Here is a 26,451-nt window from a genome sequence, read left to right as displayed (position 1 = left end):
AGTACAAGTACAAGATTATGCATGCATATTTCTCTCTCTCTCTCTCTCTCTCTCTGTGTGTGTGTGTGTGTGTGTGTGTGTGTGTGTGTGTGTGTGTGTGTGTCTATGTGTCTGTGTGTCTGTGTGAAGGGGAGAGCAAACCAACCACACAATTCCCTGTATGTGAGTCACACTCATTAGAGAGTCCATTGCAGCTGCAGGGCACACACTGACCCCTGAGTGGTCCGGTCCACTCCCGGTAGAACCCAGAGCTACACCTCTGTATGGACACACAAAACTAGACTCATAAAAACAATAATAAAAACATCAAATGACTGCAATCAACTGACAATGGGTACCTAGCTTATATAAGGGATGCATTTTCTTGGTGAATTTGGTATTTAAGGGACGGGTGGTTATACCTTGATGAAGAAAAGGTGTAGTTTTAATGAGTTTCCACTAAAGACTACTGTCTCGTTTTACTTTTTTGGAGTAGTTGGAGCTTTTTTTTTTTTTAGTACAGACAGTACTCCAGTATGTTCTGGTTGGGAGGGATCCATTAGAGCAACGTAATCAAACTGCAAAAATAATGAACTGCATGAACATGAAAAGTAAATATATTGTACATGCCAGATACATTTTGCTCCCAAGAAAAGACACTGTCTGAGGGTGCAGCGTGTTAAATAAACAATACGGAACACTTATATCTTCAAGAGGGAGTGGATGAGAAATTTAGCAAATATACTTCATAAAATATACAGTATAACATACAATACTCAACATGAAGGCTTTGGTAGCCAAAACATGTGCAGTGGAGTAAGAGGGGATTTTATGCATGAGCAGTAATGAAATAAAAGCTTTTCAAATACAATATCACATGAATACCTTACACTTAATGTTTTTTGATACTCTGATCCATCTCAAAGAGCTCCAGTGATGGGAATACCAAGAATCACTCCTTTATGTTTGACTGTTTATTGTGACCTTTACTTTCTCTATTACCAATATTGTCAGGACTTCTACATATAGTGACATGAAACAGACTTTGACAGGGGTGAAACTGCAGGCACTAGCTATCTTGGATGTAATTAACTGATAACATTGTTTTGTATCATTGCATACAACATGCATTAAAAAACTGTCAAGTTAATGCAGCAGAGATGAACAAAAGTTACCAAAAACCCATCAAAGAAATTCTGAAGAGCCGCATTACCTGAGTGATAGCGCCTGCTGTCTGATTGCTGAATGAAGGATCACAGTACTTTTTAGGGCCGTGCAGCCTCTGATGGGGATTACGATGCTGACGCTTTGCATGTCTCCGTGTCGCACTCTGTTCAGCTGTGCTGGTGCAAATCAAAGCACAGCAGAGCAAAAGCAAACGCAGCGCACAGCAAAGCCAATATATATTCCTTTGCATTATGAGCTACCCATTGAGCTTACAATCATCTGAGTTTTGCAGTAAAAGCTGTGAGAATGAACCCCTGTCTACAAGCTCCTCCTCCTGCAGGTAAATCTCAGAGCAGAGGGTGTGTGTGTGTTTTTATCTGATACACATTGAGAAAAACTGGACTGTGAGAGGTCTAAAGTATTAATGAGTACAGAGTGTAAGCATACGGTCAGGTTCAAAGTTCAGTAAGGTGTGGTTGTGCTTGGAAACATTAGGTGCTTTTAAAAGCGGTGGAGTGAGTGGTGCACGGCATAGAGAAAGTGAATTGAGTGCCACAGGGACGTGGAAGGCTTTAAGCACAATGAACTGGTCAAACAACACAACATGCACAGCATTTGACAAATACAAGCAGAGAAAAATCTTTTCATGTTTATTATTTTCCTAGAAGTCAGTCCATAAGTTAATGTTTACACATTTTTTCCAGTACTTTACTGAAGGAATATATATTGTAATCCCTAATTAATGAAACTACTTACACTTGTCCCACAAGAAACACATGAAACATATTTTCATTGGCATTACAAAGCACCATCATGTTTGGTCTGTCTTGGTATGGATCTGATTGTGGCTCTGAATTCAGAGACCACCAGGCCCATCAGCCACTGTTAAGTGTTTGATACTTTTGCAAGTATTACTATAAGAAAATATACCAAAATTTTGCAGCCTCAAGACACAATGTGTGAAATAAAATAAAAATGTGACCAACATTGCTCACTATAGACAGTGAGTGAATTGTTTAGAAGGGTCAAACAGGGAATCCTGAGTCACTCCATTTGGCATATTATTATGATTATCACTGTATTTCATACTTATTATTGTGATGGTTTTCCATATTTGATTATGTCTTTGGACCTTTTCTTTGCTGAGTTTTATTGGAAGACTAATTTAATCTCTGCCAAAGGAGACAAGAAATACCACCCCACAAATGTTGGTGTATGGACTACATCCCTGAGAACAGCCATGTGTTGACTGCAAAAGACCGATGGGATTCTTTGACAAAACTACAGTGTCTTCTCAAAAGTCCTGTGCAGAAGTACAGACAAACACAAGGAAATACAGAATGGACAGTAGAAGTACTTTTGAAATCATTTGGCATGACTTAGATGAGAAACAAATGGCATTCTTTTCTGATGCTCCATTGAAAATCCATTCAAAGAACCCCAAATAATACGGTACTTCACACTTAAGCATCTAATCAGACTCATAGAATCGGGTACAAGGCGTAGCTCGCAATGCCACAGGTGTTGCTGCCATCCCGGATCAGTCGCATGTAGCCACCCTCACCCCAGCTGGTACCCCAACTAGGAAAAAAAAAAAAACAGACAAAACAAAAATCATATTGATATATCCCTATAAAGGAACGAATGAAACACTCATACAAGTGATCTGTAATTTGTCATCTCTTATTGAGAGTAGGTTGTGTCCTACCTGTTCTTGATGATCCAGTAGTCCTGGCCTTCCTCAGAGCCATAGCCAACCAGGAGGACGGCATGACTTAGATTGTTGGGGTTACAATTAGGCTCCTCATATATTCCTGTAGAAGAAATTCATATTGAAACTATTCCATTGCATTTCAGCACAAATGTAATTATTAAATAGAAGTATAAGATTATGCAGTGGGTTATGAACCTGAGCTGTAGAACAGGAAGCTTGGATGGTCTGCATCAATAGCTACTGTGATTGGACCGATGGTTGCCACAGCATCAGCCAGAGCCTGCTCATCTCCCTTGGGTATGAACCTGTAGTCTGAGATATGGGCGACTGAGAGTCTGCTGTCATAGAAGCAGGGCTGGGTGTCCTGTGGAGAAAAATGTGAGGGTCAGTTTTTACACCACAATCCAAGCTCTGGACATAAACATTTTGCTCTATCTGCTTTGACAGAAGAGGAGCCACTGGATGTAATCTTAAATCTGACTTTAGAGTTCAGGTATTTTCTTTAAACTGTGATGCTCTATGGCCTGTAAAGCTCTGTGAAACTGTAAATGGTGATTAAGAGCAAGAAATGAATTTGAATTTACCACTGAGGTGTATGGATAGGTGCTTGTAGACTGCAGTCCATTGTTGATCACATAGTCGTACGCATTAGCCATCCAGGCACCATTGCAGCCATATGTACCATAAGGTCTGGAGCAATCCACCAGGTTTTGTTCACTCAGTGATGTCAGCCGGCCTGTCCTCTTGTAGATTTGTCCCTCAATAGCTCCTGTAGTGCTGAAGGCCCAGCAGGAGCCACAATACCCCTTTGCAGAACAAAAATTTGCATGTTTGATGGTGTTCAGGATAAAGTCATCATTAGTTTGCTAAAACCAAATGGAAATGAATTTCTTACCTGATCTTTAACCTCAGTGACATAGCCCATGGCCCTGTAGTCAACTAAATGAGCCCCCAACTTCTCAGCATTGTGACGCAGCTTTCGAGCGGAGGCGTTTTTTCCCCTCCTCACAAACTGGGCATTCATCATGGCACCTTGCAGCACCTGGTATTCCTGTCTTGTCTACATGTGGAGAATAAACAGTATCTGTATTTCAAGTTATTTGACAATTCTGTTCATCAAACCAATTTATCTAATTTATTACAGCCTATAGATATCGGTGTTAGACTTTACAATCATCTTTAGCTTTTGGCCTTTGTAGCTTTTATATTTACATTTACATTTATTATTTGTTAAATGTATTGATCAGTGTCTAATAAGCCAATGAGGGCTGGGCACCAATCATGGTGTTTGACACTTAAATAAACAAATCAATCAATCAATCAAAAAATACATCTACAAATACAGCAGCCATTTGCCTATTTTAAATTATGTCAACAGCTTAATTTTAGTGGCATGAACAAATTAGTTAAATATGTATTGTTTTAACTTAAAATAGCATGTCTGGAGTATTTGTGACTGTAACCAGAAAAAAAATTATTCAAAAAAAAAAAAAAAATCATCAGTAGGAGTAAATAATCATTACCAGGTCACCATATTTATTCATGGCCATAGTGAACAGCCGTGTCCCCATGAAAAATCCTTGATTGTTCTCATCAATCACCCTCATGTTATTCTCCCAGATGGCCCTTCGCTCTATGTCATCCTACAGGAATGACAGAAATCAGAAAAAGACAAAACACTGTGAAGTATAAACCACAAGTGAAAAATATACTTTCACCAGGATATAACCAAATAAAAACACACTTCTGCTGTAGCTATTGCTGGTGTTTGCATTTGAGAATCTAACCGTTTCATCGTGGGATATGCCATGTTGGATCTTCCAGATCTGCCACTCGGACAGCACCTCCTCATCTGACTCGGAGGCCACATGTTGAGCTCCACACAGCAGGACAGTGAGGAGCGCTGCTCTCACCATGTAGCTGGCCCTCTGCACTAGAAGGAGACGAGGATCATACTGTGTCATGCCTTTTCAAACTGTTTGTACCTCTTTGTTGTTTTGCTGATAAAATCTGTGAAATGTTATATTATATACATTCAATGGCGAAACTGAAATTTACAGTTCTGATAAACAAATGAATAGCCAGTTGAAGTACTGATATGCTTGCTGTCAATTCAAACCATATATCTGCTTACATATCAAAACATATGAAAAAAAAAATGCCAGTTGTTACGGTCAGTCCCCCTGAGCAGAGCATAAGAATGAAGAGAAATTCATTCAAAGCAAAGTACAGTCTTAATGCCTGTGACCACATCAAATTTGTAATCAGAATAATAATGCTACATTTGCAATATTTTCCTTTTAGAAGTTCTGCCAAGTCCAAAATGCACCTTCTTGCAAACACTGTATCTAAATGAGAAGCTGTGTTCATTGTGCCCTTTAAAAAATTGTGTTTCATACCACTTTGGTAGGTGAAAATTAGGGGAATGACTATAATTGATTAAATATCCACTGTGTCAGCAACTATAAAAGTCAAAACACATTATGTTCCTGCTCCCATGCATCAGGTAATAAGATCTCAGGTCTGCAATTGGGCACCTCCAAGACAGAGAGAGCCCTTTGGAGATGCTGCACTGCTGACATGGCCCTGCATAATCTGAAAAGTGATGGCAGTGGAAGAGCAACTGATTTGTTTGTCAGTCTATTCAGAGTCTGGACATTAAAACATGCATGAACATATACCTACACTTTACCACACTATCATAAGAGTCAGTTAATGGTAGTGGACCCCAAAATGTGCAGTTTTTCTGTATACAAAGAGTAGTCTGTGAGATAAAATATTAAGCTTTGTTTATTTTAATTTAGCCTGCTTTTAATATCTCAAAAAGTTAGCCTGAATCTAGAGGGGCTGACCTCCAAAAGAGCATTTTCTGAGCAGGTTTTAACATAAAAGTCAACTCATGTTCTATAGCTGACAATTGACAGCTATCTGATATTGTTCAATGAAATAAATTAACTTGAAAATTTAAACATGTCCCACTTATTTTGCTACCGACTGTATTTACTCTAAAAAAAAAAAAAAAAAGCCTGGCATCCTTACCTGCATGTATGTGAGGCTGTTTTGTTCCCATGTTCTGAGAGTAACTCTGGACTGTGATACAGCCATATTATCAACCTCCCTTATATAGCACTGCACAAAGTGTGTGTTCCCTCTATACTTTACTGAATTCCTGTGTCAACAACTCCTCCAGCACCTGAGAGGAACATTCATCAACAAAAATAAGATGCTTTCCCTGCTCCTCCCTGGAAATTTCTTTATTATTATTTACAGCGAGCAAAAGCTGTTATATGTTAAATCCCTCAAATACCAGTTTATAATTGAGCATAACACCTGACACCAATTACCAAAAACCGCAAACACAAGAATCCACAATTACAAGGGCCTGACAAACCATGCCAACATGTCCAACAGCGCCAGCTAGCGGCCGGCTGTGTGCCTGCTGTGCACCACTGCAGAGGATGAGCTCAGCTGACCGTCTTGAGTTTTATTATGTCCGCTAACGGGCCGACGCCGCCAACACCCAAACACAGTGCGGCAAAACAGGCAAGTGGCGCTTATCGTCTGTGTGTGGCCTCAACTACCATAATCTCTAATGAATGACTGCGCAAGAAGAAACATGAGTCACGAATGAGGTCTGCAGGATGTCTTTTAAGGTAAATCACCATCTTGCCTTTTTCGTCATAGCCGGCAAGCGACGATTTAGGCCCATCTAAGAAAAAAAAGGATCACATCTAAGGCTGAGATGCTTCCTCTCAAAGTGTGGACTGCACTTTCCATCATCTCATGGCTTTTCTCTAACGATGTGGTGCATGGAAGTTTTAAATGACTGAGAGGGTGGCGGGGTAATCTGGGCTTAGATCGGCTGCTTCATTGACTTTAATGCAAGTCCAGGTGTCCAGTAGTGAGTAAATGCGCTCATTCTGTGCGTGCGGCCATGCGCGCGCGAGTGTACATGTCAGTCATATGGCCTGTGGTCGTGCCTCCCACAGAGACCAATATAGGCCACTGGACATGTGCACGCGTGTGCGTGTTAGGAATTTGCAAAAAAAAAAAGCCTACTATTAATGCTATGTAGTGTTATTCTGGAAAAGAGGTGTGTGTGTGTGTGTGTGTGTGTGTGTGTGTGTGTGTGTGTGTGTGTGTGTGTCTGTGTGTGTCTGTGTGTGAAATAGTGCATGTGTGTAGAGTGATGATCAATTAATTGACTCAGGCTCCCATTCATCTTTTTAGTTAGGCTACTTCTCAATACACAGTTTTATAGACTTGCATTTTGTGGCATTATTGATTCATTGTCTCCTTACATGTGTTACATTTTTGTAAAGAAAGGGTGAAAGAAAGAAAGAAAGAAAGAAAGAAAGAAAGAAAGAAAACCCCACAACATTTACAAAAAAAATGTGCAGGACAGATTCTTTGCACTCTATTATTTACTCATCTATTTTGGTTATTTGGATTTGAAAAGCAAACTTTTTTTTTTTTTTTTTTGTTAAAAGCTGCTTTACATAAATATTATATTTGGTAGCACCTGAGAAATAATGATAATAAAGCCATGACTCAGAAATGACACCTGGACAAGCTCTCCTGCTTTTTTGGGCACACTAGTGTGTGTCATACTGTAAAGCTGTCTGGTTGTTGTGTGTATTTACCCTACAGAAGGAAACGCCCCTGGCTAATGCTGTGTTTTGGGCAGCACGGAAGGGGAACTTGGCTCTGCTTCAGCTGCTGCTCAACAGCGGGCGTGTGGACGCAGACTGCAGAGACAGCGTACGGACACTGCATGCCCTGGCTGCTCAGCTGCACGCTTTAACCATAACCCACCTGTGGTAGGGGAGACAGACTGTGTGTGTGTGTGTGTGTGTGTGTGTGTGTGTGTGTGTGAGTGAAATAGTGCATGTGTGTAGAGTGATGATCAATGAATTGACTGAGCATGTGTGGGGGTGTGTGCACCTCACATATGTGTGTATGTGTGTGTGGGGGTCAGCATATATGTACTCTCACAATTTCATACTCTTTATGTTTTTTCATTCATAATAATAATAATAATAATGATATGTTTCAATAAGTTGTGAATGAGATCATTTAAGCATGTTGTGTACTCAAGCCACAGTTCCATATAAGAGCAAACATGCTAAATATTTAGGTATTTCATTGTCATGTTTTATTCAAGATGCAACAGGTCACCATAATGAAGGGCCTACAGAGGTTGTACATTTAATCTGTCAAGTTCATTTTTTCCATATTCTGTATTTTTCAGTATGGAACCACAGCGCTGATGGTGGCTTCATACAGTGGCCACTATGAGTGTGTCAAGGAGCTTATCATGCAGGGAGCAGACATCAACTATCAGAGGGAGGTATGGTCTTAAAATGATTGTTCAGCCCATAATAAAAACAGACTGTAAGCTTCACTGGATTACAAACTGGAATTCAGAGTCAATACAGAAAGTGCATCTTTCAAAAGGCTGCTGTCACTTTAGGATCTTGTTTGAAGTTTAAATGGCCATGAGCAAACACATTCCAGGGCACAAAGGCCTGATCTGAAAGTGGAGAGTGAGGACAAGCAGGGAAAGACTGTGTAATTGTATATTGTGTCACATTTTCTTTAATTAGGCTAACTGTAGTGAAACCAAGTTTTTTCTGTTCTATTCTATATATGTCTATTCTATCACAGTACATTACAGTACCTTTTAATACATTTAAGGATATTATGTTTTGAACAATTACATTTTTATGAACATGTTAAGTTGTTTTCAACATAGAAGTAAAATATGTTTCCCCTTTGTTTTATGCTGTTGTCTTTTTTACAGACAGGTTCCACGGCCCTGTTCTTTGCCTCCCAGCAGGGACACCAAGATGTTGTGAAGCTCCTCTTTGAATTTGGTGCCTCTACTGAATTCCAAACAAAGGTATGCTATGGGACACCGTGACGTGCACCGTGGTCAGAATAATAGTGGGCGTGAATAAGAATGTTGTTATCTCATCATCTCAGACTACAGAACAAATAATGCAGAGATAAAGAAGATACTCAGACAAAAATATGTTGTGCAGTCTGGAAACTGCCACCCTCCTGTTGTCAGAGGTTTCTACTGCAGTGTGTAGCTCACAGTGGTGTGGACCTGCTATTCTTTATTAATCTATTATTGACTATACTTGTTGTTTCTCTTGTTTACCCTCTCCTGTTTGGGCAGGATGGTGGCACTGCTCTCACTGTTGCTTGTCAGTATGGCCACTCCAAGGTGGTGGACATTCTCTTGAAGAATGGAGCCAGTGTTCATGACCAGCTGAATGTGAGGCCCTTTCCAGTCTCATCTCCAGCCACTTTAGTGGCATCTTTTCACAATGTCATTACGCCAATGTGCACCTCTTGAAGCTTCACTGGTTGTCAGGAATATGATGATTAGTTGAGCACAATGTCAGAGCAGCTGGAATCCAACCCCTCAGGTTTCTGCTGACTGCTGAGTCAGACCGCTGTGACATTTTGTAGGATTAGGCTGTCTGTCCTCAGGCACAGGAAACACTACACGTAAACAACCTGACTGTATACACTCATGTTTATGAAAAACTGATTTTTGATTCAAATCAGTAGATGAACTGGCAGTAGTGTGCTTTCATATTTTATTATTTGTCCAACTATCCGTGCATTGCATGAGCTTGCAGATGAGCTGGCTTTCTGGTCATGTTTTAGGATGGGGCCACCCCTCTTTTCCTTGCTGCCCAGGAAGGTCATGTGACTGTGATACGTCAGCTGCTGTCGTCTGGTGCCAAGGTTAATCAGCCAAGGGAGGTAAGGGCCGCGCCTGTTAGAATAATATCACTGCATGCACTGATGGCTCTGAAGCACGCAATCACAGATGGAGGGTACAGGGGTGTGTGTGCACACAGGCTCTCTCCCTTTCCCTCTGTCTCTTTATCACACAATTTCATCTCCTCTTTCATGTGTTTTAGCATTATTGTCTCCCTGCTTTCCCTACTCATGCGCTGTTTTTCTCCATCGTTTCACCCCCTCCCTCTTTACCCTTGTACTGCTGCGTCCTCCCTATCCCCTTATTCACTTTTTAGGATGGCACTGCCCCCCTGTGGATGGCAGCCCAGATGGGTCACAGTGAGGTGGTGAAGGTCCTCCTCTTGCGTGGTGCAGATCGAGATGCTGACAGACATGTACGCCATGACTTGAGAATAACTTGTTGGAGAATGATTGTGTACTTTAAGGATAAGATGTCAAGCCCTGTGACTGGTGTCATTTAGTCGTCATGTCCCATCACAGATTGAAATAAGTTTAATTTTGTTTATTTAGACTGGCAGAAATTATGTAGGAGAGGTGAGAAACCCCAAAGAGTAAAAACACAAATTGATATTAATAGCTGTAATAATAATACAGGAAACAGATGTAATCACACAAGCATAACATGGACACAGATGCTGAACAAATTAACAGAGGTGCAGGTGTTTTTTCAAGTTAAACATAAATACTGGCAGTGATGGAGAGCTTCTGATGGAGAGGGGCAGGTATTCCAGGTATTCTGTATTATGGCATATTGACCAAGAGTTATGCAGTAATAGGGAAAATGAAAATCTTTTGCTTGTCTGGTTGGACATGTTTGATAGATATTAATGTTGGAAATGGTTAAAAGATTTAATTTCTTGAACAGAGGAGATGGGGGTTCATTGCGATCTGACATAGTGGCTAAATACCTAGCTGGTATTGGTTGATTCTCTCTTCGCCATCTTGACTTGGTCAGCTCTTAAATTCTTTAGAATAACTTTCTCAAGTATACATTTTAAAATTGCACAGCACAGATACACATAAACCTTTTGGTGTCATCGCTCTTTGTGCCATTTGTTTTCAAGGGTCAAGAGTGAATATGCGATTTTAAAAATGACTATCTTCTAATGTGAAGTGTCCTCTGCTGTCTGAAGGACGGATCAACAGCGTTATTCAAGGCAGCTTTCAAGGGACACAACAGCGTCATTGAGGAGCTCCTCAAGTTCTCGCCTTCCCTTGGCCTTCTCAAGGTAGGAGATGCTGCAGTGTCTGTTGTCCTCTTTTAAATCTGTTACAGCAACAGACATGGACAAGGAGCAGTTTTGTATTTGTTTGTTATTGCAAAATCTCAATATTTCACTGAAAGTATGAACGCATTTTTAAATGAATATTTGCTCTCTCCAGAATGGCTCCACAGCCCTTCATGCTGCTGTTATTGGTGGTAATTATAAAACCGTTCTACTCCTGCTTGGGGCCAATGCAGATCCCAACCTACCAAACAAGGTATTTGGATTTGAAATGAGCTGACATACATGCACCAATAATACATGACAGTCAGTGTGCTCATATTAACTGCTGCTTTGGATGTATTTTCTGCAGAACAATGAACTGCCCGCAGACCTTACAAAGAGCGACCGCATCCTTAGACTTCTACATCCCAAAATCTTAGACGCAGATAGTTGATGACAACCTCAGACTCCCGTCATCAGATCATCAAGGGAAACGGAGCAACAACAAAGTGTCAAATCAATTCAACCAGAAAGTATAAATGGTGCTTGCTTTTGATTGTCGGCTGAAATGGAGTTGTCATATTTTGATTAAACTAAATATAGAGAAATATAATGGACGACCAAAATGCATTTGTTTGCCATGTGCATTATTTCATTTGTGGTGTTGTTCTCTATGCATTTATTTTTTTATTTAAATGTTTTCCCCCTGAGTGTTGTAAGATTTCTAGATATTTTGCAACATTTTATTTGCCTTTTTAGTAAATGGAATAAAGTGTAAATTTGTTAATAATGGAGAAGTGGAAATCTGTCACTAATTGCTTTGGCTCCGGGATGAGGATTTCCAGTGCAGACCAGGAATATGATACCAACCATAACCAATATTCACTAGAGGTCAGTGTTTTCTTCAGAAACTCCCACAAAGACACACACCTCCCTGTGGAAGTTTGCATGACACCTGTGCACCACCCATGTTGCAATCCACCAATGCATCGTATTTTCTTTTTTTCTTTCTTTTTTTTTTTTTGTACAGATTGCTGAAAGCACAATGTAGTCTAAATTATAAGTACCTTTATATGTTCATTTGCATCCTTGTATTCCTCTCAAAAATGCAGGAAATGTGGAGCACATTACAGTAGCTTGTTTTCAGAAAGTAGTCCATAATAACAAGGTCATGTGATCACCACGGAAGTAGCACTCAACACGCTGACGCGGAAGAGAACATCTGTCGGGAAGATTTCAACTTTTTGCGCTCTAAGTTATAAGCTAACTGCTAAAATATACAATGAAATACCATAGTTAATAGTTGCAAAAACGAGAAATCACACGTTTATCAGTTCATTCACAGTAGAAAAAGAAGACGCCGCGGAAGACTATAGAGTTAGACCATAACAACACCTATGGCCAGTAACAATTTACAGGTGAGTTGCAGCTCCGCGTCAAATTCAAGAAGCTACTCGGTTACGTAAGATAGTTAGTTAATCATCAAAACAGACGAAAAATCAGCAAATGAACCAGATGAAGCCATGCATTTATGGTGTACATTGTGGCGGAGTGATATAGCTTCCTTATTTCTCATGACAAGATTATTTGTGAAAGACGGCTGAAATGATGAGCCTTTAAACTTTTTTCTTTTTTTTTTTTAAAGAGGTTATTTTTAGTGTTTTCACTCTAAGATATCTGATTTAAGAGGCAAACATATGACAAAAGAGGGGTAGAAACTGAACAACCAACGTCTGAAGACAAGATAAGAAGACTTGTGCCATTTTTTAAAACATTGTTTTGGCTGAATTAATTGTTTTTGTTAATCAATCACGGTCGTTTTAACCTGTCAGGCGTGTGCCCGAAGTCGCTTATTAGCATACAACCACGCCCACTTTATCCATATAAGGAGATCAGTTCCTGTGAGGTGTGGCGGCTGGAAGAGCTGCCATTACTACTGCTACAGAAACACATTGCTAAGGGGGGAAAAGAAAATATCACCTTCATGCTACTTTTTTTCCTTCCTAAAACTAGGTTGTCAGCATATCATACCAGCAGCACGTCTGCAACAAAATTAAAGCGTGTAGATTTGTAGAATTGATCTAAATAAATCTCTCTTACCTTCTGTGTCCATGACAAGCTGTGCTGAAAGAGAGCCATCCCTCTCCTGTGGCTGTCAGACTGTAGGAAACTGCACCTGGACCATGGTGGTGTCATCTGGTGGGGGCTGGAAATTAATAAGTGTCACATTACAGTGTGCCACTTTCAGTACACTTTACTGTCAGCTAAAAGTGGAAACAGAATGTTTAATATATAAACAATTATTTTTATGATGATTATTTATTGGCGATAAAGTCTTAGCTATTAGTTGTATAAGTACGAAATAAATTGTGTACCAGTATTGCTATCTATATTATTATTATGGGTAGTAGTTATTCACATGCATAATTAGATCCCATTATTTTTTAAAGTAATTGTGATGGTGGTTCCAATATACAGTTAATATCAGATAAAGTTGGATTCTACGATTTTCTGTGTCTCTGGGATTTTTATAATTTTTATGATTTGTACGTATGTGTGGTCTGATTTGTTCACACAAATTCAGGTCAGAACATTCTGATGAATACCAGATATTTTGCTTAAAACATTCGCACTAATGGTTTAAGAACAGATTTGTGTGTATGCATTGTTTGCGAATGGGTCACCATACTGGCTTCTTACCCAACCAGCACACATCAGATCATATTTACACCTTGCACACACCAATCCCAAACCATCTTCAGAAAAATACAAAGGGAAGACAGTAAGATGTGATGTAATTATGAAATCTATTGAATTGAATTGAATTGAATTGAACTGTGAACAGTCATTTGCTTATGCCAAGACACTGAAAAAGAGTCTGATTATGTTCTAATATATCAACTTAATTCCTCCCTTGTTGGCTCTGTATGTCCACAGAAAGCTATAGATCTTGCGAGCAAAGCTGCAGAGGAGGACAAAGCACAAAACTATGAGGAGGCTCTCAGATTATATCAGCATTCAGTGCAGTACTTCCTTCATGTGGTGAAGCGTGAGTGGCTTGAATTTTGACATCTATCAGCATTTGATCTTTATAGTGTTGATGTAATGTATCTCTTTCTTTTCACCTGCATAAATCACTAATCCTAATCACCAGTGGCTCCCTGTTTTGTGTCGTCTTGCCTCAGATGAAACTCAGGGAGATCGAGCAAAGCAGAGCATCAGGGCCAAGTGTATGGAGTACCTGGACAGAGCGGAGCAGCTGAAGGAGTACCTGAGGAAGAAGGAGGCAGCTGCAGCCAAGCCTGTCAAAGAGGCAGATGGCAAAGGGTGAGAGACACTGCACAATTGTTTCACTGTGACTCTTGTTTGTGGAAGTTATATCAATAACGTCCTTCACCCTCTTCCTAAATTCTGGTTGTTGCTTTATAGCTGAATGTATAATAAATCATTGCATGTGCTTTCGTGGTTTTCTTTTAGGAGTGAAAGTGACGAAGGTGATGATCAAGAAAAGAAGAAGTTCCAAAATCAACTCTCAGGTGAACTACACAGCCACAGCACTGAGCGAACATACTGACAGATGCAGCAGTCAAATCTCATGCAAAAATACAAGTTGTTTAGCAGGTTTGTTGGAAGATATTTCAGAAAAACAATATTAATGGCTTAATCTGTCTTGTTTGTCTCTCATAGGTGCTATCGTCATGGAGAAGCCAAACATTAAGTGGGATGATGTAGCTGGACTCGAAGGTGCTAAAGAAGCCTTAAAAGAGGCCGTCATTTTGCCTATTAAATTCCCTCACCTCTTCACAGGTATGGGCAATAAGAACTAAGTTTAAATCTCATCAAATACCTGTGAGGTTTTTCAATAATATGTAAATATGTTTGTCCAGGAAAGCGAACTCCTTGGCGGGGCATCCTGCTGTTTGGTCCTCCAGGAACGGGGAAGTCTTACCTGGCCAAGGCGGTCGCCACAGAGGCCAACAACTCCACCTTCTTCTCCATCTCCTCCTCTGACCTGGTGTCCAAGTGGCTGGGCGAAAGTGAGAAGTAAGGACCACATTCTCTACATGTTGACATGCAGAAGAACAGTAATTCCTCTCAGTGTTGTAACCTGGCTTTTCCTCTCTCTCTCTCTCTCTCTCTCTCTCTCTCTCTCTCTCTCTCTCTCAAGGTTGGTGAAGAACCTGTTCAGTTTAGCGAGAAAGCACAAGCCCTCTATCATTTTCATCGATGAGATCGACTCTCTCTGCGGCTCCAGGTCGGAGAATGAGAGTGAAGCAGCCCGCAGGATCAAGACAGAGTTTCTTGTCCAGATGCAGGGTAAGAGGGATGAAATTTTGAGCAAACATGAATATTAGAGCTGAGTGATTACTGGAAATATTATTGAAATCTCAGTATAGCCAAGTGCAATATACAAATCACAGGAGATGTAATTTTTTTGATAAATGTAAAATGTGTGACAAAACATTGTTATAACTAAAGTGGTTATACAGCGATGCCCTGGCTACAAATTGTATTTTACGATGTTATACAAAAGCAAAAATTGCCACTCTTACTGAAGTTGGGAATCAAACCAAAATTACAATTTCTGTAAAGTTACGGTAATCATGGTATGATTTTTCTCAAACATTTTGTTCAGCCCGAGTTAAGATATGATTATCAGTACTAGGGTTCTAAATCGTTGTAAATTTCACTACTTGATTAGTTAGTATCATTAACAATCCGTTAATAAATTAATTTCTTAAAAAATGTACACATTTTTGCTTATGAGCGTAAAGGTCAAGTGTGTTTTTAAGTATCAAAGCTTTATTTTTTTAACATTAGAGATATGGAAGGTGTTGATGTATGAAAATAATATATATACATCTATATAATCAGTCATTGATTAATCCATTAGCACTAGCATGAAATAATCAAATGCTTAAGAATTATTAATTGATCATTGATTAATCATGATCAAAGTCTCTAATCAGTACTTCATCTTGTATATGTAAAATATAAGAAATGTCATCTCTTCTCAGGTGTTGGAAATGATAATGAGGGAATCCTGGTCCTCGGAGCCACAAATATACCATGGACATTAGACTCAGCTATTAGAAGAAGGTCAGTTCAAATTTTAAAAAAAAATAATTGAAAAAATGGCTGTAACGTCACTTGGTCTAGTCTTTCCTACCTCGAAAACCAAAAGGCTGTGAGAGTGTCCTGTCTGTGTCGTAGGTTTGAGAAGCGGATCTACATTCCCCTGCCTGAGGAGCACGCCCGCTCCTTCATGTTCAAGCTGCATCTGGGCTCCACCCCCAACGACCTCACAGAGTCCGACTTCGTGACTCTGGGCCAAAAGACGGACGGCTACTCGGGGGCTGACATCAGCATCATCGTCAGGGATGCCCTGATGCAGCCTGTCAGGAAGGTTCAGTCAGCAACTCACTTCAAAAAGGTGAGGGGAACGGCCTCTACAGGTCAACTGCCCTGGAGAGTTAAGCATTCCTAGTTCAAAATGAAGTCAAAACATCTTTTTGGAAATCCAAATGCAGTAATTTATAGCTCTAATAAGACTCCTGGGATCTTTTAGCCAGTGCGTAAGGATTGTATCCAGAACTTGATAGGTGTTTTAGAGTCCTAGAAGAAATAGTCAATTTTGAACCGCATGGTTGTGGATTTAACAAAAATATTACAGCATTTTTTTTACTTAAATCAACTAATACATACAAATTAAATTGCCTGGTTTGATGACCAATATGCCCATCCCAGAATGTTTTGACATGGGAACTGTTTTTTCTAATTCTCTTGGAGATTTTTACCATAATGCAGTGTAAAGCAAAAATTCAGTCTAAAACATTTCAATGCAAAAACAGCTATTCAGGATTGCCTTGCCTTTCTGGCCACATTTCCTGTTTGGTTTGGTATGTATATGCCCACCACCCCCAACTTTGACTGAAATCAACAAAGTTGTGCCTGTTCTCCGGTGGTCGTTGAAACATCTTTCTGGAAAATGAAGGAAATCACTGAATGTAGAAGTTAGAGTATGGAAGTAGAAGTGTGTATATGGCTGGTTTAGAGAATGTGCTGCTATTCGTCTTTGCTCAGCCAACTCTTCTCCTTCTTCTTCCTCTTGTTATATTATCATTTGTTTTTAGATCTGTATTCAGAGCAAAAGCTACTTAAAAGACAAACTGGGAGTTGTAGTCTTACTATCCATTTAGCTTCACAGTCCAAACGTCATGGTCGAACTGCAAGGTTATCACTCGTAGTGCTTTCTTGTGCTGTTAATTCTGCCCCTGCACTTGGCACACACTCAGGTCCGTGGCTCATCCTGGAACAATCCCAACGTTGTGGTGGAAGACCTCCTGACTCCATGTTCACCAGGTGATCCCAATGCTGTAGAGATGACGTGGATGGAAGTTCCTGGGGAGAAACTTCTGGAGCCGGTTGTTTGCATGGTAAGAGAGGACACTTTTCTGTCTACAAATTGCATATTCCCACAAAAGAACATCTTGGGGAAAAAGCAGGTGTTTTCTACCATGCGATTTTTTTTTTTTTCCACTTGATAATCAGTCTAATGTTCTGCATGCAGGCCGACATGTTAAGATCCCTGTCCAACACCAAGCCGACTGTGAATGAGCAGGACTTGAAGAAGCTGGAGAAGTTTACAGAGGACTTTGGTCAGGAAGGCTAATAATACTCAAACTGTACTCACAAGTGTATCACTCCTCCATATCCTTTTATGCATCCACTGAGGCTCACAGGTACTTCTCTGCTGCTTATTCACAAGGATTCATGTTTCTTTAACTTTAGACTGATATTTTGTTTCCAACCCGAGTTATATCAGCTTGTTATTTTAAGGATAAATGAAGCTCATCAGAATTACTTTTCTTAAAGTATGTAGATGGTAATGGCTTCAGTGGATAAATACATTTTCTATGTAGTTTCAGAAATTCTTTCCAGCACTTAATACCTCTTCTTTTAGTCCTAGGGGAATTGTATTGCACTTAAAGCATTTATGTTATGGTATGGCTGTGGAATTTTTGTGACATGATTTTCGCAGTGCAAATTCATCATTGCTTTACAAAAAAAAAAGGTCAAAGAAAACTAGAGAAAATCCCCACTATCAGTGGTAGCATTTTGGGTATTAGTGTTTGCCTTTAAAGGAAAAATCTCAGTCAGTTTTTCAAAAAATTTCCCTTTCAGACACGTTGCTGTGATGGCAGCTTGCTTTTGAATCAATCCACTGGTTCACCTGTTCTGCCAAGATTTGTATCCCTTAAAAATGTGTTTCCCTCTCCATGTTCCAGGAAAACACACACACAGCCAGGATCTCTGTTCTCTGCGGGGAAAATCAGTAGGTTGTTTGAAGTAGCTGTAATGCCATTAAATCTCTTTAATGTCTGCTTTTTTATGTGTGTTTTAAAAGCAAGCAACAGGAAAACAGTCTGCTAAAATGTAAATATTTTTTGATGTCTTCTCTGGCATGAAATTAACTGATGAGGATAAAGACATTTTTGAGGTGATACAAACGCAGGCGTCTCCGGTCCATCAGTTCCCGCTCTGATTGCCACTCAGTGCAGTAAAATATTTAAAGAAGCGAGGCAGTTTGTTTGGTGCTGCTATGGCAGAAAGGACAAAACTCCTCATTTCAGAGTCGTGTACCTACAGCCTGGTGGCAGGAGTGGAAAACGTGGGCAGAGGGGTTGATCGGGGTCATTGACTATTGTGAGTGCAAGGCGTGTGATGGTTCTGTCGTTCATGCCTGAGATATTGGGTGTGGGGGAGTGGATGATTTTGGAGGCAGCATGTTGGATCCTGTTGAGTTTGTCCTTGTTGGAGATGGTCAGCAATATATTTGCTCTTGCTTAAAAATCCATTATTTATTCCAGCTGAATCTTAACTAAAACCAAACACACACATTTTGCAGATGACAGCACTGGTACAATCTTAATAGAACCCAATAAACCTTCGCCATTAGATCATAAGAAATTTTTAAAAACTCAGAGTGTAACTATCACAGAAAGTCAACACTGATATTTAGCATGGAAGTAGATCACTTAGTCCACTTCCATAAGCCCTCCATGGGGATTGTTATGGCTTTATTTAAAGACTCTAACACACACTGCCTATAAGGTCAGGTATACTGTATTAGATTATTCACATAGTGTAAGCAGATGAAAAATGGTGATGGAAAACGCTGGTTTACCAATCATTTTTAGGGAGAAATTGAGATTTGGATAGCACTGTATAAGAAGGCTTTGTACATACTTTTCTAGAGCCTAATTAAGTTTTTTTTTATTATTATTAACAGCTTCAAGAAAGAATGCTTAGTTTGAGTTGTTACTGACCTTAATGAGAAAGGTAAAATATTGTGCAATAATTCTTTTATCTGCCTCATTTGGATTGTACTTTGCACATTTTGCCAAATCTGAAATAGTTAATAGGAAGTGCCAAAGTGCTAAGAAGCTCGTACACGTTCTCTTTTTCATGCCTTTACAGAGTTTGCACTTTTTCCTCAAATCTTTTATGCTAAATTCCTTGTTATGTTATGTAAAACACATGTACTGTTCTGTTTTATGTATGATGTTTTTTGTTGAAAAGTGTCAATTCCTTGTTGTGAAGAGCCGTGTTACTGAAACGGCTCCAACTTTTACAGACTTTAGTGCTCAGCAGCCTCTCTAAGGTTCTCTTCTGAATTATTTATGGATCCTGTCAATGTACTGAAAATAACTTTGCTTTTGGGTTTACCTAAAATATATATTTTCTTTTTCATGGAAATTACAGCGGTTACATAAATAAAAGTTGTTCTGCTAAATAAGGCGGTCATTTGCACTTGTGTCCTAGAGATAGAGATTTTTTTGTTAAAAAAAAAAAGTCAAAGACTCAGTAATGACTTTGTGAATATATTTAGTAGTTAAAATACATTTCTTAGCTAAATGTCAGATATCTTAACTTCAAATGTCAGGTAAATACATAATTAGATTAGTACATAAGAGGATTGAAGTAACTGGTTTGAACTTCATTTCACATCTTCAAACAATTTGTAAGACCCATGGAAAAAAAGACAGTGATATTATGCCTATAGCACTAAGGTGCAAGGTTTTTCAATGGCAATCCTTAGGAGATGCAAGTTTTCTAGATTTTTTTTTCAGTAAATCTCATTCCTGGTGATGTGTCATTTATCAGTTTGAAAAGCAGACTAAACCAATCTATGCCTTTTCTATCAAGCACAAATGAGAATTTCAAAGTACATAAGTAAAATCATAAATAACATGAATCATGGCAAAACCTGAAAATATTCAAGTCATTTGGAGTGTGGAATACAAGTTAAGGCTAACTGAAATGTAACTAAACTTCAAAACACCGGCTAACGTGAAATGAAATGAGTGAAACCTTAAGTATCATCAGCTGCCAGTGAAAAATCATCATATAAATGGCATGCAAATTTAAGAATTAAGAGTGAAGTCCCTTTTCACGTCAAAGCACAGTTTACGCATGCACGTGTTTCCCAAATGCAAATGTATTTGTGGTGACAACATCAGAAAGGCCACCACAAGCAGATTTCCCCAGAACGCCAAATGACACTGATTATTGCTTTGCACATGCACATTTCCTTACACTACACATCACCTCAGCCTGCCTCAGCCACAAACCATTTGAGCATCTGGAAACACGCTGTATATTGACAACCAAAGTAGTCACACAGTACACATGGAGTAAAGTAAAACAGCAAAGGAAAAAAATATACAGGGACAATGACAAAACCCGTGCAAAAGCAAACACAAATTCCTCAACATAATGAACAAACAGCAAATGTGGACGAAATGTGCTCAGTGAAATTGGAATAAACCCAGGTATGACTCAAACACACTGCTTACTACAATGAACTGTTTGAAACATCTGCTGGGAGGACCTGAAATGTACATAACCTGAAAGGAGTCACTTTTCTGCTATTTAAATAATTCTGTGTGTTTCTTGACAGGTACATTCATATTTAGACAAAACAAAGGGAGTACAACACTGCCACAGCAGGAGGACCTATTAGAAAGTGCTAACAGTATTTAAATATAGAAGCCTTTGGTAGGGACACAAGAGGAGTAATTCACTGGCACATCACAATCATGCTTCAGCGGTGGAACTAGCCCAACACAGACACATTTTACTTCGTCTCCATGTGGCGGCACAGAGAAGAAGCCAAAATGCTGCAAATATGGGATATGCTGTGCCACTAGATGTACATTAGTAGGGTTACAGTTCCTATAAAGACTTTAAAAGACGGAGAAGAGAGAGCCGAGTGCCAATCCAGTCGCCGCCCCAGCAAGCATGCCCAAAGCCACGTCTCCTCCGTCGTCACGCTGGCGCTCTCGAAGGATGACATGATTCACTCCAGGAGGCGGGTACGCACCTGGGAAACATGCAAGAAGGTAAGATTCATTCCTAGACAGAAACATACATACCTCATGCACCTCAGAAAACACACAGCCAGTGTTTCATGTGAAACACTGCTATCTCAAAGCCTGCTTTAACATAACATTTGACAAATATACCATCAACATCAAAACTTCAAGGGTTCAAAACGAACATGCGACTCTTAAATCAATATGTTCAACACAGTCACTTGCAACTGCTGTTTACTGTTTAAAAGGCATAGAGAAGGATATATGAGAATAATTGTATACTATGGTGTTTACTGAATCACACCAGTGAAAAAAATCTCTTATCAATATGTTTTTAATCTGTACAATTCAACTTGCAAGTCTTGAACCATCACTGCCTTTCTCTTTACCTTGGTACTGATAGGGATATGCAACGGCATAAGGCTGCCCATCAGCGGAGTAGACGATTTGTGTACCATGTGGTGGAGGTGCAACGTAGTCTCCATAAGGACCTGGGGCATAAACCTGGTGGAATTTTTTTTTCAAAAGTTATTGAAAAAAAAGCTATTTCAAATGGAATATTGTGTTGTGTTCTTAAAATGAATAATCAGATAAAGTCTTTGAATAATTTGTTCTTATCTTTGACCTTTAAAGAATAAATGTACCGTCAGACACACTCACACATCAGTTAACAAGTTAAATGCAATCAAAATGCCAAGAGCTGCTTGAATGTTTTGAGAGGATTTTTCCTTTAAAAGATGGTTCTTCTATTATCAAGTTTTTTCCCATCTCAGTTAGCTGGAGATAGGGGCTTGTTTATATATGTAAATAAGAGTAAAGCAGTATTGTACTGAGTTATGATTGATTAGGAGTTCACAAAAAAGGTTATTTTCCTTTTACTTGTCAAATGTTCAAGAAAATATATCCAGACATTGTTTGACAAAAACAAACAAACAAACAAACAAAAACAAACAAACAAACAAACAAAAAAATCAAAATGAATTACTAGTCCAGGATTTATGAGCATGATTGAGTTTTCAAATTAATCCTTTGAGCAATTTTTTTTTCTGCAACACAGCAAAAAGGGGATGAGCATATTAGTAAGAAATAACCTGAAAATTAGCATGAAATTATTAAGAAATTACAAGATTATGAATAAATAATTACCAGAAAATTGCCATACAAAATGGAAAAAATTACCTCCAAAATACCCCAAAGGTGGTGCCTAAACCAAGAAAAACGTGGGACTGGTATTCCACTGGTTCAAATCACTTTAAATTTAAATCAATAACTCCAGAGTCCAATCATCTTAAAGTGGACTTTAGACAGTCTGGATTCTGGATGTAGAACTAGTTCTGTCTTAATTAAATGTCTGTCCAGGAAACTGCCCCCAAGACTTCTGAGCAAATTAATGTCATTTTCAAGTTATTCGCTCACGTTACCTGAGGTGGGGCTGCATATTCTGTGTAGGGAGGAGGAGCGGAGGCAAGCACTTCTTGTGCAAAGCCAATCTGAGGAGAACCGACCACCTGAAAAATATAAAATAAACCAATGAGTTTCCATCTCCTGAAAGGTGAGCATGATGATAACAAATATGTGTTATATTAAGATTGGTCAAAGGCAAATATTGGTAAATTTCAGCATTAACCAATGCTACTCATTTTATTTTCATGAAATGTAAAATTTCCAAATGAATAGACTGGAACATATGCTGTCATTATAGCCTTCCTGATTTGCTTCCAAATGGAGGTTCTTTACTGGTACTTCATTATTTCTCTCCCTGCAGAATTATCAATCCAGCACCAGGGATTTTTTTTTCTGAGACCATTTCAGTCACATTTGTAATATCTCATGGTTAACTTGGTTCTCCAATGTAGGTCATACAGTATATTTGTCTAATAAAAGATTTATTTTAGATAGAATTATTATCATCATGTCTTGTTTTTGATGAACAAAACAAAAACTCCAGCATCTCAGATTAAGCAGAAACCTACCGTATTTATTCTTGCATCTTGAAGTGCCATGGTCCATGCCCTGCAACAGAGAGTCGCAAGGTTTTCATTTGTGAATTGATGCCAAGTTTATTATTAAATTAAATAATAATATAGCTTTTTATAAGCAAATATGACGACATTAAAGTTCATCACCACTAAGGTAAATAAAACTAAAGGACCCCACAGTCAAAAGTAAAGACACTGAAATTATTCATCAAATTGGCATAATGACAATAAGAAGGATAAAGGGATCTTAAAGCGATCTTACAGAGCATCATCTGCACTGTCTGCACAGAGGCTGATGACCCGTCCATCTCTGCACACAATCTGCAGCAGGGCATCACGGCTCTTGCCCTCTGGAGGGTTCAGGTCTGAGGACGCAGACAGCAGGACAAAGGTTCAAGCGGAGCAAATTAAAATCAGCTGGACAGGTTGCTGCTCAAAATGTCCATTGAGGACACCATGCAACAGATAAGCCTTGTTAAGATAAGTACCTTGACATGCAGTGGAACTGCGGATATTAATGCAGTCTACCCTCATGTGGATATCATCTTCCATGTCTCGGCGTTGTTGGTCATCATAGAACACCAGTCGCCCGTCAGCCCACAGGTCAAACCAGTTTCTCTTCCACCGACGCAATATGGTGCCTGACATAGAAATGTGTTGCAGTCAAACCCAATCCAAACCAAAATTATTTATGCAAGAATTTCCACTCACTAGATATTTGACATTTGGGCACAACTGCGCCTCACTATTTATCACAGGTTTATGCAACATGCAGCAACAATGAAGAAACTGTTGTAGGCCTACTCACTCTGTCGGTGGAGCCAACCACTTTTCACAATGGACATCTTAGAGGACACACCTGAAACAAACAAACAAACAAAACATTAGAGCTACTACAGCTTTCTATACATCCATGAAGCCCCAGTTATATGTATATATATATATATATATATAAAAATGATGTGTGTATGGGCTTTGGCAAGGGCGTGGCGTTTTCCCTAACACAATCCTCAAAGGCAAAAGTCCATGTTGGTGCTTCCAATTCAGAATAAAAGCACCAACAAGAGCTCTCGCTTCGAAGTGGTACGAAAGTTTATTGTTCAAAAGTGACATATCAGCAATGACCATACACAATCACATGATTACTGTCAGACTACACCCAGGATCACAAATCAGTTGAACATATCACATGACACATTTTGAGCATGTACACCTCAGTCATAAGCCAGGCTGATTCACAGTTCAGATAGCGGTCAATGCCAGGATTTTTATTTTTAAAATCGAAGAAGTCGGTTACTGTGGTTTCAAGTCTTGGTTGTAGCAACTGACTTCAAACGTTAGCTAGCGTTAGTCGTTGTACTTTGCATTAGCAAGAGGTCGCTCATCATGATAAAGCCATCTGGAGTGGAAAAAATAATGATGTAAACACCACAGTAACCCAATGAGAGCATATTATATTGAAGAAGTCAAGTCAAAATGTCAAGTGTGATAAGCTTATTCTGTGCTCTTCAAGTCGGCGGGGCCTAATGTCAGGGAAGTTGTTCAGTTTGTAAGGATTCGTAGATCAGTAGCTAACAAACCTGGCAAACAGTCTTCGTCACAACACTGAAACGTCTCCTTCTCAGTGGAGAAACAGTAAATTTGTTAACAGAAACGCTACAGTCGATTTACTTACTTGATTATCTGGAGGAAAATGGCAGTGTTAGTTGACCAAGTTGAGAGACAGCTACCAAGGAACAGAGATGTAATATAGCAAAAGATGACTTGCTGGAAGCAGAAAAAGCCTGGCCAGTTTAGCGGAAACAGCGGTTATTCGTGCCTCCACCGCGGGCCCGCCCACGGAGCCTCTTCGCGAAGCTTCAACCTCTTCGGAGAGACGTTGGCTGTTTGTTTTGAATGACGTAACCGATCAGCTGACTGTGCTGGAAAGGAAAATGCTAGCAAAATGTAGGGCGCGCTTGTTTTTAAGTGCACCCGTTTGGTCACGTTGACGGGGCGAGCACTGATATTTGATATTGTGAAACTTATAATGAAAGAGTCTCTAACTGAGGCATCCAAATCGAGTGCACCCGGAGATAATGTAGGTCATAATAAGACTTTGCCCATAAAATTTCAGTTCATATTATGCCCATTCACATCAGCACTCCTGAGTTGACATTTGTCATGAACACTCACAATGGCTGCCATAACTTTTTGATGATTTTGTTATGAAAAGGAGTGTTGATTTGGTGCGGAGTATGCAGAGAGGTAATGTGTTTCCATGGCAACGGCGTCACATGGATTGACATTCCAGTGGCACCTGAGATGAAAGTGGCATATTTTTTCTGAGTCTCATATACCGTCACCACTTGATATAGTGTGAATGCATGACAAGATTATCACAGTGCTGTGGAAGTCATGTGGGTGCACAAAAGAAAATTACCATAAACGGTGCATATGGTGCAGTGGCGTGCACAAACTTTGAATAGAACTGGGGAAAAGTCTCTAAATGGCCCCCCTCTGCAATGTCTGGGGCTCAAAACTTGCCTGGTTGCATGATGCATTCCCCCAGTCCTTTGTTTTCATTGTGAACTGTTATATAAATGAAATTCCTTTAAAATAATCCATAACAGAGTTCTTCAGCAGAAATGTTAGTGAGGGACAGGGACAATTATTTTCCTTAAATATATATTTAAAAAATCTGCTTTCAAAAACTAGTTTCTAATTAGTTTCTTACTGTGTCATGTATACCCTTTCAATGGAGAAAATAGACTACACTTCTGACCTCTCACCAAGATTAATTTGTTATCCAATCTAAATATTCCAGTTATAAAATGAAATGCAATATCATATTGAACAATTTAGAAGTATTAAACAGAACTGTATCAAAGTATGTTAGTTTCTTTGTTTTAGCAAGATAGATTATTTTTCTTTTTCAGAAACAAGCAATTACAACAAAAAATCACTTGTAGTCACTAGAAGAAAAAATGAAAAAAATCTGCACACTGCACATCAGCACTGATGAAAGTGATGTCGCTGAAATGTTTGCTCTTTTTTCTTTAAATACTTTATTTTTGACTGGCACCTCTCTGTTGGGTACTTCATGTAATACATTTGTTCGTTACATTTTTGTCCCAGCCTTCTATTTTGCAGTGTACCTATTTTCATTTCTTCCATACAAGATAAGAAAGTGTTCAACCAGTATTCAGTTATTGAAATTTACAAATTCACCCACCAGTTACTCCCTTTCTGTTAGTAAGTTGGTG

General features: G+C 39.2%; 4 protein-coding genes across 5 annotated transcripts; 2 read left to right on the top strand and 2 right to left on the bottom strand.

Annotated features, from left to right (window-relative positions):
• Positions 1-1,900: 1,900 nt before the first annotated feature.
• cts12 (cathepsin 12) lies at positions 1,901-5,938 on the bottom strand. Its single transcript, XM_030049436.1, has 8 exons — positions 5,900-5,938; positions 4,648-4,793; positions 4,384-4,503; positions 3,756-3,920; positions 3,445-3,666; positions 3,056-3,224; positions 2,855-2,960; positions 1,901-2,727 (listed from the first exon to the last, which is right to left on the bottom strand). Exons 1-8 carry the CDS (start codon positions 5,928-5,930, stop codon positions 2,628-2,630), a joined length of 1,059 nt encoding a protein of 352 aa, XP_029905296.1. The 5' UTR covers positions 5,931-5,938; the 3' UTR covers positions 1,901-2,627.
• A 417-nt stretch (positions 5,939-6,355) lies between these two features.
• Positions 6,356-11,478, top strand: ankrd29 (ankyrin repeat domain 29). Its single transcript, XM_030049513.1, has 10 exons — positions 6,356-6,513; positions 7,511-7,621; positions 8,112-8,210; positions 8,664-8,762; positions 9,045-9,143; positions 9,542-9,640; positions 9,916-10,014; positions 10,774-10,869; positions 11,024-11,122; positions 11,219-11,478. Exons 1-10 carry the CDS (start codon positions 6,502-6,504, stop codon positions 11,300-11,302), a joined length of 897 nt encoding a protein of 298 aa, XP_029905373.1. The 5' UTR covers positions 6,356-6,501; the 3' UTR covers positions 11,303-11,478.
• A 570-nt stretch (positions 11,479-12,048) lies between these two features.
• Positions 12,049-19,133, top strand: LOC115357807 (vacuolar protein sorting-associated protein 4B-like). The gene is made up of 11 exons (XM_030049512.1): positions 12,049-12,266; positions 13,786-13,897; positions 14,034-14,175; positions 14,326-14,384; positions 14,536-14,655; positions 14,736-14,892; positions 15,017-15,165; positions 15,867-15,948; positions 16,063-16,282; positions 17,145-17,285; positions 17,420-19,133. Exons 1-11 carry the CDS (start codon positions 12,246-12,248, stop codon positions 17,519-17,521), a joined length of 1,305 nt encoding a protein of 434 aa, XP_029905372.1. The 5' UTR covers positions 12,049-12,245; the 3' UTR covers positions 17,522-19,133.
• A 587-nt stretch (positions 19,134-19,720) lies between these two features.
• On the bottom strand, positions 19,721-25,052 carry plekhb2 (pleckstrin homology domain containing, family B (evectins) member 2). Of its 2 annotated transcripts, none has more exons than XM_030049514.1 (8): positions 24,882-25,052; positions 24,015-24,065; positions 23,695-23,847; positions 23,469-23,571; positions 23,201-23,240; positions 22,649-22,735; positions 21,617-21,731; positions 19,721-21,235 (listed from the first exon to the last, which is right to left on the bottom strand). In XM_030049514.1, exons 2-8 carry the CDS (start codon positions 24,049-24,051, stop codon positions 21,099-21,101), a joined length of 672 nt encoding a protein of 223 aa, XP_029905374.1. In that variant the 5' UTR covers positions 24,052-24,065; positions 24,882-25,052; the 3' UTR covers positions 19,721-21,098. The 2 variants fall into 2 exon arrangements, with proteins under 2 accessions (XP_029905374.1, XP_029905375.1); XM_030049515.1 differs by lacking the exon at positions 24,882-25,052 and adding an exon at positions 24,787-24,865.
• Between the last annotated feature and the right edge of the window lie 1,399 nt (positions 25,053-26,451).

The sequence above is a fragment of the Myripristis murdjan genome, chromosome 4 (assembly GCF_902150065.1).
Source record: "Myripristis murdjan chromosome 4, fMyrMur1.1, whole genome shotgun sequence".
NCBI lineage: Eukaryota > Metazoa > Chordata > Actinopteri > Holocentriformes > Holocentridae > Myripristis > Myripristis murdjan.
This window is presented reverse-complemented; position numbering and strand designations above follow the sequence as displayed.

What these genes read in the sequence shown, in the direction of transcription:
- LOC115357807 (XM_030049512.1), top strand. Translation starts at nt 12,246, where the DNA reads ATGGCCAGTAACAATTTACAG. An exon ending in CTTCCTTCATGTGGTGAAGC is followed by an intron (nt 13,898 to 14,033) that starts GTGAGTGGCTTG and finishes GTCTTGCCTCAG; the next exon opens with ATGAAACTCAGGGAGATCGA. An exon ending in ATTCCCTCACCTCTTCACAG is followed by an intron (nt 14,656 to 14,735) that starts GTATGGGCAATA and finishes ATGTTTGTCCAG; the next exon opens with GAAAGCGAACTCCTTGGCGG.
- plekhb2 (XM_030049514.1), bottom strand. Translation starts at nt 24,051, where the DNA reads ATGTCCATTGTGAAAAGTGGTTGGCTCCACCGACAGA. An exon ending in AAGATGCAAGAATAAATACG is followed by an intron (nt 22,736 to 23,200) that starts GTAGGTTTCTGC and finishes TATATTTTTCAG; the next exon opens with GTGGTCGGTTCTCCTCAGAT. An exon ending in ATATCCCTATCAGTACCAAG is followed by an intron (nt 21,236 to 21,616) that starts GTAAAGAGAAAG and finishes CATGTTTCCCAG; the next exon opens with GTGCGTACCCGCCTCCTGGA.
- cts12 (XM_030049436.1), bottom strand. Translation starts at nt 5,930, where the DNA reads ATGGGAACAAAACAGCCTCACATACATGCAG. An exon ending in TGAATAAATATGGTGACCTG is followed by an intron (nt 3,921 to 4,383) that starts GTAATGATTATT and finishes CTCCACATGTAG; the next exon opens with ACAAGACAGGAATACCAGGT. An exon ending in TACTGGATCATCAAGAACAG is followed by an intron (nt 2,728 to 2,854) that starts GTAGGACACAAC and finishes TTTTTTTCCTAG; the next exon opens with TTGGGGTACCAGCTGGGGTG.
- ankrd29 (XM_030049513.1), top strand. An exon ending in CTTCCCTTGGCCTTCTCAAG is followed by an intron (nt 10,870 to 11,023) that starts GTAGGAGATGCT and finishes TGCTCTCTCCAG; the next exon opens with AATGGCTCCACAGCCCTTCA. An exon ending in ATCCCAACCTACCAAACAAG is followed by an intron (nt 11,123 to 11,218) that starts GTATTTGGATTT and finishes TATTTTCTGCAG; the next exon opens with AACAATGAACTGCCCGCAGA.